Here is a 13,772-nt window from a genome sequence, read left to right as displayed (position 1 = left end):
AAAAAAAAATGAAAAATAACTATTTATAAAAAATAAAACTAAAAAAAATTAACTAAAATACAATTTAACTACAATAATAATGAATATAAATTAATCAACCGTTAATTAATGTTCTGAATATTTGTCAATATTAAAAACTCCCCTTAACTAAAATCAATCCAACACCAAACAAACCATGTCATCCTGCTCATTTGTGGACCAATATAGAACCGAAACTAATGCTATATTTTGATAAGTTGAGTCAAATTCATGGGATAAGTTTCAGGCGGCCCCCCATAAAATGCTTTTTCAGCCAACACCAAGTTCACTGCCTCAGTCGGATGAAAAGCATCCCAGAAGACGTACTGACTTCTATTTGCACAGGGCTGAATTAGAAGAATGCACGTCACCTGTGCATTATATCTTCCAACTCCACAGCAGCCTTCGTTCACCACTGTAAAACCTGCACCCAAAACATTAAACCCAATAGCCTGTAAGTTAGAAATTCAGAAAATAATATTTTGTAGAATATTGATAAAAATAAAAGCTGATAAGTAGTGACATTTTTATGATGGTAGATTTCAAGAATATTTTTAGAATCTTATTATTAAGAGAGTGGTTAATTGTTTAACCTCTCTTTTGATTACTGGGAAATATCCCTGAGATTATGTAGATTGTTGATTCCCAATCATACGGACATGGGGAGAATCAGCAATCTAGATAAGGATATCTAAAAGGGCACTGTCAAATAATTGGCCGTGCCCATGTCCCTTTAAAAATGCCAAATATTCAAAAAAAAATTAACAATCTAAATAAAATACCTTAAATATTCCTTAAATCTACAATCAACTTGAAATAGTATTACCATATTCACTAGGATTGTGGATCATGTCCAGAACAATTTTGTAGGTGTCTAGATAAATGAAAGTTGCCCCATTGAGATTACTGTTCAATTTACTGAGCATGGATCGAAGCCCGGCATTGAAAGGTTCAACAAGTTGGTTGATACTGTCAATACAACGGCCATTAGTATTTGAAATGGCTAACTGCTGAGGAAGGCAACCCAGAGGACCCACCGTGGATACTACAAATTTCCTTGCACCCATGTCATAAAGAGCCTGCAGTACCCAGTGATTTTCTCCTTAAATTATTTCTGCAATGTTCGAATGTTAAGGCAAATAATTATTACTATTATTATTGTGACAGTTACCGTTAATTGTTTAGTGTATTGAGAAATAAGGAGGTCGCCGAAAGTTCCTGCTGAATACTGTCTACTCGTCGTGAAAAATGCGGGTTGCAGATAGTTATTGATGTAATCATTGCTTCCGAGTGCGACGGCAAATATAGACTTTGAAAGAAACAGCTCAAGGGCCTGTGAGGTTCCCAACTGTGCAGTCAAGTCCTTTAGGGTGTTCTGGAAATTTCGTATCTGGTCGTTGAACGATATTCGGCTACCCTGGTTAGCAACAGCAAACGGTGCAGAAAATTAGGCAACAGGATTTGAACCTAATTATCAATGAAAAAATGTACCCATGAAAGAAAGAGAGAATAATACACGGTTTTTTTGATATATATATATATATATAATATTTTAGATTTTTTTGAATATAAATATATATATAATTAATATTTTGGATTTTTTTGAATATATATATGAGAGTAATGATAAAATTATAATTTAAATTTTCAATTAAATATATAAAAAAATTAGATTATTATTTTCATTCAATTTTTATTTTAATATTTGATGTATAATTTAAAAGGGTGGAAACATTGAAACAGGGTGAGAAAGTTATGATTAGACCCTCCCAGATACTTGGGATATCTTCTAATATTTTTTTTTTTACTTTCTTTTTTTCTTTTTTATCTATAATTGCACTTTGATCTTTAAATTTGATTCTATTATAATTATAATTATATTTATTGTGTTCATTTACTCAATAATTGCACTTTAATCTTTAAATTTGACTCTATTATAATTATATTTAGATTTATTGTATAGAAAAAAATAATAAGTATGTAACATTTATATAAAGGTACATTAATTTAATTAAATTTATTGTGTAGAAAAAACATAATAAGAATTATGAATTTTTTTATTATATGTAATATTTATATAAATTTATGTTAATTTAATTGTGAAATTGGAAATTTAAGGGAAAAAAATAATATATTAATTGAGTTTAAGTTTTTGTGATTTATATTTAGATTAAAAAAAATCAATACTAATAACATCAAGAAATATTTGATAACTGGTTTAGAACCAAGCAGTGTGGTTTATCTTAAGGACAACATAAAGAATTAGATCATGGCAGTGGGTTAAATAGACAGCTACTTTTAACTAAGTCAAAAACATAAGAAAAAAATTAATTAATATATTAATTAATTTAATTAAAATTTTAAAACATCTAATTTTTGTAAGCTGAAAATTTCTATCAATTCTTTAAAAAATCAATGAGGTAGTTTCATAAACAAATACTTACAAAAACATAAACACAAAAGCAAGATAAAACTTTAAAATCTCATACATGCTACTCACAGTAACCAAATTAACCCAAATTCTAAAAGTAACGGACCATCATCCCTGAATATCAACATTACCCAGATCTGAGACATCTAATCCATTCAAGGAAAAAAAAGGAAAAAAAAAAAATATATATATATATATATAAATATCTTATTTATTTTAAATAAAATATTTTAAAATGAAATTTAACTAAAGTAAAAATATATATTAAAAAATATTAATGCTGGATAATGAAATTTAATATTTCAAGATATTGCCACAGGTTTCTTGAGAAACATAGCCTAGACTCGTCCATTTCTACCTTCTATACTCTCGGCATATTGGTTACTTTGGTCTGTTCATGTAAATTCTTATGTTCTCGTTTTACTTTTGTATTAGTTTTGGAGTAGGTTTAATAGCTTCTTTTTTAATGCGTGTGCTTTCTCCCCCAATCTGCGTATGGGATGCATTTCCTTGCTTCCTGACTCCTCTATGTTTGAAATATGAATCATCAATGGCTCTGTGATACCCTCATACTAGTGGACGTTATCTTTCTCTTCTAGTTGAGCATCTATTGTGTATCTGGTCGTAGCCATGGCTCTTCTTTGGAGAAGTCATGGTAGGCACGGCAACTATGGATGCGGACTCAGCAAAAATGCTAAGAATTGCATTGCTATTCACACACTCCCTCAGCAGCAAGGAATACAATGAATATAGCTAGATGAGACATTAATGTGGAGAGGAATTTTCTCGAAGTTAAAGAGATTAAAGAGAATGTGGAAGACTGGGAATAACAATAGCCATTGTAATAGATTTCAGACTGTTGATATATACTAATAAATAAAGGACAATTATGAGTAAGGTGCTTTCAGAGAGGACTGAAGCCCAATAGGATATCTTTCTATATATCGGCTTAATAGGATATTTTTCTATATATCGATATTGAAATAAACAAATTGGACAACAAAATATATAGTAGCTAAGAAGATTGTAAATTTAGATTTTGCCATTATCCCTAATTAAGAAGAATGAGGAGATTGTAAGTCTAGACTTTCCATCATCTCCAATTAAAAAGAATGAGAATTCAAAAACAATAAGTGTGAATTATCATATATTTTTCGGTTAATAATGTTCGGCTTATCTATCATTATATAAATATCATATTTTTATAAATAAAAATTTTAATGTTTTTATTAATGCTTTATTTTCTTTTGGAAATTGAATTTATTTTTTATATTTATTAGTGATGATGATGATGATGGTTAACGTCCACTAAGACCAAACTTTGGTCTATCACACTTCAAGAACTTTGGTCTATCACACTTAAAGAAACGAACTATTATTTAGTTTGATGTAAGATTTTATTCCTATGCTACAAAAGATTGGAGAGAAGCCTCATCGTAAAAGGCTAGGAAAGTCACTATTGCAACAAAGGAGATCTAATGTGGTTGTAGGCAGGGCACTCTAAGAGGAAATGATTTTCATCCTCAATGTTCATACTCTCACAGAGAGATGGCAGATCCTTTCCATCCATGGTGTTTTAGGAACTGAGCTCATGAGAGTTTGTTCTAATCTTGGCTATACTAATTTTCTTCTTTGACCTAGTTAAAACAGAGAGGGTTGATGACCTCCTTATAATATCTTAATTTTCTTTTAGCTGTTAAATCTTTCTCACACCACATTTTTTCTTTGAACTTAGAAGTAACAATATTTTTAATGTTATTAATGTTTTGCAATGCAACATTCTCGTCAATCTCCCAATGGTTTAACCAGGCCCTTGTGTCTTTATACCAACCTCGTTTGAGCCTTAGGTGGTTTTGGCAGGAATTTAAAGCTAGCTTAGGAAGTCTATGGTCTCCTATGCTATTTGAGTTTGTGCTTGTACAACAGAAGCCAAGTCATAGCTAGGCTCTCCATAAGGGAAATACCCACTTCTATAAGGAGAATAGGATAGGGTGTATTGCTTTTAATTTTGAGGTTATACACCATAAAACACTTCTGGATTTGCTCAATCTTTCTCCATGATTCTCTAAAGATGCTGCAACCCGAAACCTCACATCCATATAAAATAATAAAAGTGACTAAAGTTTCAAAGATGAACTTCTTTCTATCCCACATTACAAGATTTACCATTTTACAATTATATAATATAATATTTTAATCCCTTAAAACTGAATTAAAAAATTTTAAATGAGTTTATGCAATAAATTATATTATTATATAAAAAATATAAAATAATATATAAATTTAATTATTATCATTTAATGAGAAGGAAAAATGCATAGGAAAAGAAAACAAAAATATTGTCCATGGAAATTCCATTGTCTTCCGAAGCCAAAGTTAAAATACATCTACAAGGTTCAAAGATGCAAGAATTAAATTGGGTCAAACTTATTACAAATTTTTCATGATGTCTTACACATTCTTCCTATACAAATTTTTCATGATGTCTTACACATTCTTCCTATTTTATTTTATGAAGATTTTACGTGGTTCATGTTCACTCTCATCAACTTGATAAGTTGGTCAATTATGTATTCTTCCATTCACCCTGTTAGATTCCTTCTAATAAAGTTAGAAGGATAAGTTGCCCATTATAGACTCTTTCTTCATCATAATTTATTAATATATCTAACTTGCGCATAGTAAAAAAATATCATCCAAAATGCCTATTCTATTTTATGAAGAACTTACATAGTTTAGGCCAGTATCATCCAAAATGCCACCGGCTGCAGAAGCATAATTCACCCCTCTCACAACCCTTTGTCCCTTTGTTGATGGATCCAAATAAGCTGGGATGAATGGCAGACCAAGGAATTGTCCTGCATGCACAACCATTATACATTCCAGTAAACCAGACAATTATGCACACACATATCTTGATAACAATACAATTATTCAATGAAACTTCATTCACATAGTCTCCAAAAAAGAAATATCTCATTATAAAACATGAAGAGTTAACCTAGAAAATCTAGGACGGTGCGTCCATTGCAAAACCTTCCAGTAGGTCCAAGCGGGAAATCTATTCCATAAGGTGGGAAATTAGATTTAGCCAAAGAACTGAGATAATTGTTGTTGCCATCGTCGCTGAGTGAATCACCAAAGATGAAGAGTGCAGGCACACTTTGTGAGCCCACTGATACAGTGAAACATAAGAGCAAAACAAAGAAAACACTAATTGGATTATATGTAAACCATCTCAATCCCATTCTGTATTTCCTATACTTCTGTTGTACACAAAAACAGGGCCGGAGTTCCCATTGTTTTCCATTTTATCTATTAAACATTTATACTAAACGTAGCAATCTTGTGGTGCACTAAGTTTGCATCAACTGATTCCCCGCTGCATACAAGGAAATATTCGAGATATCTGGCAATACTAAAAGTGGCAGAAGAGTCAGGTAACAACGCATGAATTCAAATTGGGCATTGAATGGCACAATCTCTGTCATTGAAGTACATCGATCACCATGTTATTGAGAAGAACGATAGATTTTAATGCGTATTGATGGTGCATTTACTCCGAAACTCTGCTGTTTTCTGATTTGCCCAGTGCATGCTTCGACATAACGCCAGGAATCCTAAACTGAGCCCGCTATCATATGGATATGGCTTTGATATTAATTTTGGGAGCAATCTCAGCTAAATTATCTGTTAAGAATAAGATAAAGTCGTTTGAGCTTCTGCCAAAAGGGAGAAACGCTTAAGGCCTCTCCCCGGTCTGTCTCTGAATAAATTTAATACCCAGTGGTTGCTTTTGAGGTAAACAGTTTTAAATGAAATAGTCTATAACGCGACTTTTTGAAAGCCTTTATTCGGCAGGAATTTATTGGAATCGCAAGTTTGATAGTTAGTTTCTGCACAATGAAAGCGTCCCAGGGGTTTTCGAGGGTGCTGAATCCAAATATACAGTTAAAAAACCATTTTAACTGCAACAAATCAATATTTAACCTCAATTTCTTCCGCCGCCGGAATCTCCAAAAAATCGCATTATAAACAACTCCGTTTTAGATGTCCAGGTTACAATGAGAAAAGCCAGCCAGGGGCTGTGGCACATTACGTGGAAGAGATTTAGTCATAGTGTTTATCTGTTAATGTATAATATTGATACATTACTTTTCTACCAATTAAATTTAGCTCGATTAAAAATTCCAAAAATATTCTAAACAAACTTACCATCCTTCTCCAATCATCATTCTTCTTTTCACATTTCAGTGAATAACAATTTGAAAACAATAATAATTATCTTTTTTTTCTTATCCTTCAGTGATCTATAAACCCTATGTATATACTAATTTTACCTGACTAATCAAATTCACGCAGGCTCTAAGGAGGAACATATTTGTGAAACACGTCGATTCCCACAATCTCATGTCTGGTATCAGCCAACTAATATGAGGGAGGGGCTCAGGCTGGAATTGGATTAGCCTAGCCAGATCTAAACATGGATAGGCTTGTGGTAATTTCGTTGAGTTTTAAATTTGAGATTATATTTTGTTGGGTCGTTCTATAGTTTAGTACGTGGGAGATCATTTTGCAGCGTAGTACGATCGAGAATTTTAAGAGATTTTTAATTCGGATATTTTTTAAATAGAAAAGTGATATCTATTATGAGAAAATATCAAAAATCAATAATTTTAATTTTATTATGGTAATGTTGTCAATATTATATTTAATGTGATAAAAAACAAATTATTTTGAAGTTCACTTTATATAATATAAGTTTAGAGTAAACATAAAAATAAAAAAGTAATTGAAAGTATATATATAAGTAAGATGTTTAAATTTTATATTTTTCAAAAATATTTGAATATGGTATTTAAATAAAATATTTGAAATTATATGTTAAAACTAATTTATGTTGATATCAACTTAAAATATATCTATATAGAGAACAAGAAAATATTTTAGTGTTGTATATAATAAAGTAATTGAAAGTTAAAAAATGAAATATATATATATATATAATATTTTTTCTTAAGGATTATAAGAGATGTGTTATTCATTCAATTTTTAATATAAATTTTATATGTGACATTTAAAAATATTCATAATAATAACAAATTTCAATTCTAATTATTATTAAAATATTAAATGTTTCAATTCAATGTAATGTAAAATATTTTAATGTCAATTATGTATAAATTATATATTATTTAAAAAAAATTATGTAATTATCATATAAAGCAATTGAAAAAAAGTAGGTTTTATGGTTAAAATGTTTAAAGTAGTCTGGTTATTTTACCATTTTTTCATTTATATATATATTCAATTTCCCATAAAATCTAACAAAGATTTTTTGAACATATATATATATATATATAAAGAACTGATTCATTGAGATCTATCAAGGGATGCAAAAAAATTTCAAATTTATTTGCGTCTAAAGAGATTTGATCTCTCTCGGCTCATAGTATCTATAGTATTTAAGATGGATCTATGTTGGTGCATAAAAACCATTGACATGCTAAGGTTTATGCTCATCAATAATATCATTCACCATATATGTAAAGTTGAAAACCAACAATATCCATTTTAATAAATATAAAGTTTATCCCAACCATTGAAAAAATTGAAATATATCTAGAGTTTACACCAGCCATATAGAGAAATTGAAAGAATAATGGTTAAAACAAATGAGAGAAGATGTCTAAGAATATGTTCACATATCTATATGTAGGGTCAAAAAAGATATTTAAGAGGTTATAAATGTTAATAGACTTTTACAATTAAAGTAGCAAGGTCATTTTAAGTTGAGTGTATGATTAAACTTTTTATGTTATTTGATAATTTTTATGGTAATTTTATAAGTTTAATATTAAAATGTAAATAGATTTACTAATAAGAAATAAGAGAATTTAAATATATAAAGAAATTAATATTAAAAATTTTGTTTTATTTTCCCCAAAAAATTGTAACATTTCATTAAAAATGTAAAGGTTACATTGTGTAGATGCATTTCTATACATTCTCAAAAAAATAACTGAAACACAAGGCCCAAAAATTTTGGCCTTTAATAAGCCAATGTTCAAAAAACATGTGTTCAAAAAAAATGTGGTTGCATTATGTGTATAAATATAAACATATTATTGTTTGTGTAAGAGGTTCATACAAAAAGCATCTTCAAAATTTTCAAAATATAGACAAGAAAGTGTTGTTTGTGATTTTCTAAGTGCCCATAGCCTGCTCAGTGGTTGTGTTAGATAGGCATTCGCCATTGTGTTCCTTTCCCTGTAGATATGGCAACATGAAATGTGATCAAAAGAAAGCTTTAGTTGTAGAATCTCCTCCAAAATAGAAAGCAGTGTGTGATTAAGGCATCTTTGTGTTTCATTGAACCAATTTATAACATTCATAGAATCACCAAAAATTTCAAGAGTGTGGCATTCTTTTTCAATTGCAAAAAAAAGGAGAAGTTTTAAAGAGAGAATATCTGCAAAGTTATTTGTGCCCTTACCCAGACCAATCTGAGATTTGAATAGATGATGTTCATGAAGATACAATACTAGCCCACCTCCACAAGCACCATCTTTAGATGATGTTCACGAAGATACAATACTAGCCCACCTCCACAAGCACCATCTTTAGATGACGTTCACGAAGATACAATACTAACCCACCTCCACAAGCACCATCCTCACAAGAAGCTTTGTCAAAATAGGCCCAAGAAGCAGAGAAATTTATGGTTTTTGTTGAGATAACCTCGGGAACCTTATAAGAATATGAGGAAGGTAGGAGGGATAAAATTTCTAGAACTTGAGCTACCACATGATCAAGGGATGAAGCCTTATCCCATAAAGTTTCCTTTTTCCTAACCAACAATACTCCCCAGCAAATGAGAGGGGAGATATTTAGAGCATCATCTTTTGAGAGGTCCCACCAAGACTTCCAAGCTTCAAGAAAAGCTTCACCATGCCACACCAAAGCACAGCCCAAATTATTCTTACAGACCGGTCAAATACTCAAAGTAAAGGGACAAGAGAGAAATAGATGAGTCAGTTAATCCTCTACATTTTTTCACATTATGCACCAGATGGGTCCTTTTTTTTTTGCCTCTTTCGAATGTTTTCCTGAGTAGGGACTTTGTTTTCAATCAAACACTAAAGAAAGACATGTTCTTTTAGAGGACAACTAAAATTTCAAATCTTTTTCCATCACTAAACAAGATCTAAATGTCTTCTGACTTTAATCTTATGTAAGTACCTAGTATTTGTAGTGTACACCCCACTCAAGGAGTGAACCCATCAGAGAGAGTCTTCCCTATCTATAATCCTGACAAGAGATGAATTAAAAGCAATAATAGAAATTTTCCATGAGACTGTATATTCCTCCAAGAGATTTAGATCTCAAACCTCAACCCAACCTTGTACCCAAATGGAAAAACCAGTATCATCAACTATATGGTTCAGAAAAATCCTTCCGTTCTCATTCAAGTATATGACTAATTTGTAAAAAAAGTGAAAATTTTCCCACAACCAACTCACCCGTTAATACCAATCCTCATCTTTCCTCCATTACCAACCTTCCAAGCTAGGTCATTTTCCACCATTGAGATTGATGATAAAACAACCTTCCCGATGACAAAGGTGTTAGCTTTCTTTTTATTAGGGAATTCGAACCCATTCGTCAATAATAAATGGGAAGATGTATTTTCTATAGACAACCGAGGTCCAAAGACAGTTGGTAGACAATAGCCTCAACCTACCTTCGCTGCCAACGTTTTTGTAAATAGAGATAAATCTTTAATGCCCCAAGCCCCACTCACTACGCGCATCAATCTTGTCCCAATGCACCTAAGGGAGGACAAACTTCAAAGTCATCTTTACAACTAACCCAAAAGAATGGACAGCGCAACTTCCTAATTGAGTCCATTATTAATATTAAAAATTTTATTTATTTAGGTAAAAAATACCGTAGAATATACAAACAATTTTTATTTTTATCTATAAAATCAAAATTTCTCAAAAAATATATATATATATTTTTTTTTCCAGAAGAAAAATCATAATATATTATATTCAAGAAATAGAAATAGAAATAAAAATAAATATATATATATATATTCTGTAACTTTTAGAGAATTTATTTTATATTAATTATCAACTATCAAAATTCAATATATAAAATAATTTTAAAACAAATTATATTATTAATTTTAATTATAATCAACTTTTTATTTTCATTTTTGTGAGTGACCTTAAAGGCCGTGTGTTCCTTCACGTAAGATGCTCAATTTTGAAAAACTTTGAATCTTTATAAATTATGATGTTTGTTTTAAGGTTCTGTTTTTTAAAGCATTAACAAAATTATTTTTTTAATAAAATGTATAATTGTTACACTAAAAAACATATTAATGTTTTTTAAAATACAAATAAATTAATTATAAAAATAATTAAATAATATATTAAAAAATATTTAAGTACATATCATCAAACAACAACATATGAAAAACACAATGATGAAAGAATAGTGAATAAATTTCTTTATTTTTAAATATAAATAAATTAATTATAAAAATAATTAAATAATATATAAACAAATATTTAAGTACATGTAATCAAACAATATGCAAAAACCCAATGATGAAAGAACAGGGAATAAATCAAGTAAAAAAAAATAATCAAACAATATATAAAAAAATTCAATGGCCAAAGAATATTAATAATAAATTATGAAATAAGTGAAATAAAAATACTAATATAATTTTGAGAATGAATGATGAATAATGAAAATAAAATCATTTAAATTGGAGAGAGAATAATGCTATTTACTAGTGTAATTATATAAATTAAATGATTGATAAATGTTGATAAGTATCTATCTATAAGAAATATCAAAACGTTTATTGCATCATACATTTTAAGTTGTTAAAAAAAAAATCTTAAAAATTAACTAAACTATAATTTTATTTAAAATAATAATTATTATTATTAATGATAAAAAAGAATTGATATATAAGTTAAATATGTATATGCCCATCAGGTCTAGAATAGATGGAAATGAGGTGTAATGTGAAAGTCACCGGTTTGAAATTTTGTGGGCAAAAATCCAATCATGTTAAAGAGTTGGTGTGGCCCAATAAAAAGGTCAAGCTTGATTTAATTTTGGATGAACTCAAACCACTTGACAAACAAATAAAAAATAAGTTAAACATATATACATTAAAAATAAATAAATAAACACATAACAAGATTATTAACCATTTAAATGTAGACTCATTTTATCATGAACATTCTTAATTTATAAATAGGTTTTGTTACAATACCATGGGCCAATACTAAATCTTATCAATACCACATGCCCAAAAAAACCAAAAATCATTTCATATGATACTTGTTCATATAATATTTTTTTAATTAATAAATTTAAGTAAAAAACAAAAAAAACATAACTATTTTGGAAATAAATCTTATCTTTTTATTTATATATACTACTAAAAATATTCTAAAATATATACTATTCCAAAATAATAATAATAATAATAAAATTACTAATCACTAATTACTAATTACTATTTAAATTTATAAGATTACTGTTACAGGTCCAACACTGATAAATAAATAGTAAATTACTCCAACACTCATGAATAAATAGTAAATTTACTAATCACTTAAATTTACAAGATCGATCGCGTAGATTGGAAGGAGAATAAAAAGAATGATATGAAAAAACTAGTGAGCACAAATATTTATCAAGAATATTCATTACATGCATGCAGCAAGAATACCTCAAAACAAAACAGCCAAAACAATTTTATGGAAATTTGTGAACTCCCCCATATGGTGACCATTTTGTGGGTGGAAAAATTGAGGGTCAAGCGACTAACCATTCAAGCAACCATTCAAGTGGAGAAAGCGCGGATTTAAGTGAAAATGGAAAATTTTCATATGGGATGCATTTCCTTACCTTTAATGTTTAATATTGGAGTGAGAAGTGGAGGAGAACGATCTTTGGCTTAACTACCTTTAAATGTATATGTGCACAAGAAAACAACGAAAGAAAAGACCATTGTTTCTTGAAAGGGTAAAGTTTAATGTTAACCTTTTTTTCAGAAAGAAAAGTTTTATATTATATTGAGGTAATATATATAAAATAGTTGTGATGGTAAAGTTTAATGTTAACTTATATATATCTCTTCTAAAATTTAAAAATATAATTGAAGTAGTTAGAGAGGGAAAAGGGAAATATTACATTCAACAAATCAATAGAAATAAAAACAAATCTACACTCTCCATGTTCTGAGGTAATTTAAAACTTTTTATTTTTAGGGTTTTTTCCTCAAATTTGTTTTCATTAGTATTATAGTGTGTTTTTCTAATTTGTTTAAATTTCTAATGCAACATTACAACAACATTATAACAATAGTTTAGTGACATAAAAATGGTATTATAGGATGGGGAATAGTTGCAAAGTGATTTAACCAAAAAAAATAGCATAAATAATTACAAAATTAAAGTACTTTTCATGTTTAAAAGTAATATGAAACTTTCTCTCTTTAAGGATCCTTTCTCGAATTGGCTATCTTTAATATTATAGTGTATCCTTCTAATTATTTAAAATTTCTAATGCAGCATTACAACAACATTATAGCAAAATATCAATGGCATTAAAGTATGGGGAAATTGTTGCGAAGTGATCCAACCAAGAAAGAGAAATAGAACAACAAAACTCTATTATATGGAGATGGCTAACATGGTAGAATGGATTATCTATTAATATTTAAATGAGAGATCCCTAAAAACTCCCAATCTTTCGTGTTGAACAGATATTGATGGTATAGATCCAACATTCCACTCCATAGTGGGATGAGAGGTGGAAGTGGATTGTGACTTCTCTTCCCACTTAAAGTCAATACAGTGGGAGGTGGAAGTTGATCATGGCGTCACCTCCCACTTGATCCTACTAAATTGGGAGGTTGAAGTAGATGATTACCTCATTCATGGGGGTGGACTTGGAGGTGGAGAATTGCATCCTCCCATAACCTATGAATGCACATTATAAACTATGAGAGAAAGTCACCTAAGGTAGTGGAGAATGGCGTGCCTTATTATGGCATTATTTGATATGAATTGGATCACTATATTATTTTTCATCCATCTTGATGCTTTTAGAGTGAAAATAATTGGAGGAATCAACTTTTCGGGTCATTGGTGGGTCCCAATTTGGAGAATTGGGATCTGAAACCTTCTAGATCCATTTTGAGGCATTAAATGATGTTTTTTTGGGTCAAACATAATCTCATGTGCTTGAAACCCTATAGAACTATTCTATTGTTAAAGACCTT

The 13,772-nt window shown here is 29.5% G+C and overlaps 1 protein-coding gene across 1 annotated transcript; it reads right to left on the bottom strand.

Annotated features, from left to right (window-relative positions):
* Nucleotides 1–221: 221 nt before the first annotated feature.
* Nucleotides 222–5,759, bottom strand: LOC149221401 (GDSL esterase/lipase At1g71691-like). Its single transcript, XM_089387373.1, has 6 exons — nucleotides 5,714–5,759; nucleotides 5,451–5,624; nucleotides 5,180–5,307; nucleotides 1,190–1,435; nucleotides 845–1,097; nucleotides 222–442 (listed from the first exon to the last, which is right to left on the bottom strand). The coding sequence occupies exons 1-6, from the start codon at nucleotides 5,757–5,759 to the stop codon at nucleotides 222–224; spliced, it is 1,068 nt and encodes a 355-aa protein (XP_089243499.1).
* Between the last annotated feature and the right edge of the window lie 8,013 nt (nucleotides 5,760–13,772).

The sequence above is a fragment of the Pinus tabuliformis genome, chromosome Q (genome assembly GCF_031772625.1).
Source record: "Pinus tabuliformis cultivar Carrire ecotype Pingquan chromosome Q, CPIR1, whole genome shotgun sequence".
NCBI lineage: Eukaryota > Viridiplantae > Streptophyta > Pinopsida > Pinales > Pinaceae > Pinus > Pinus tabuliformis.
Note: the sequence above shows the minus strand (reverse complement) of the source record. Positions and strands in the feature narration are given on the sequence as shown.

Coding starts and splice junctions, on each gene's coding strand:
- LOC149221401 (XM_089387373.1), bottom strand. CDS start 5,759: ATGGAAAACAATGGGAACTCCGGCCCTGTTTTTGTGTACAACAGAA. Junction 5,308..5,450: donor CACCGTCCTAGATTTTCTAG/GTTAACTCTTCA, acceptor TTGTGCATGCAG/GACAATTCCTTGGTCTGCCA. Junction 1,098..1,189: donor AATACACTAAACAATTAACG/GTAACTGTCACA, acceptor TGGGTACTGCAG/GCTCTTTATGACATGGGTGC.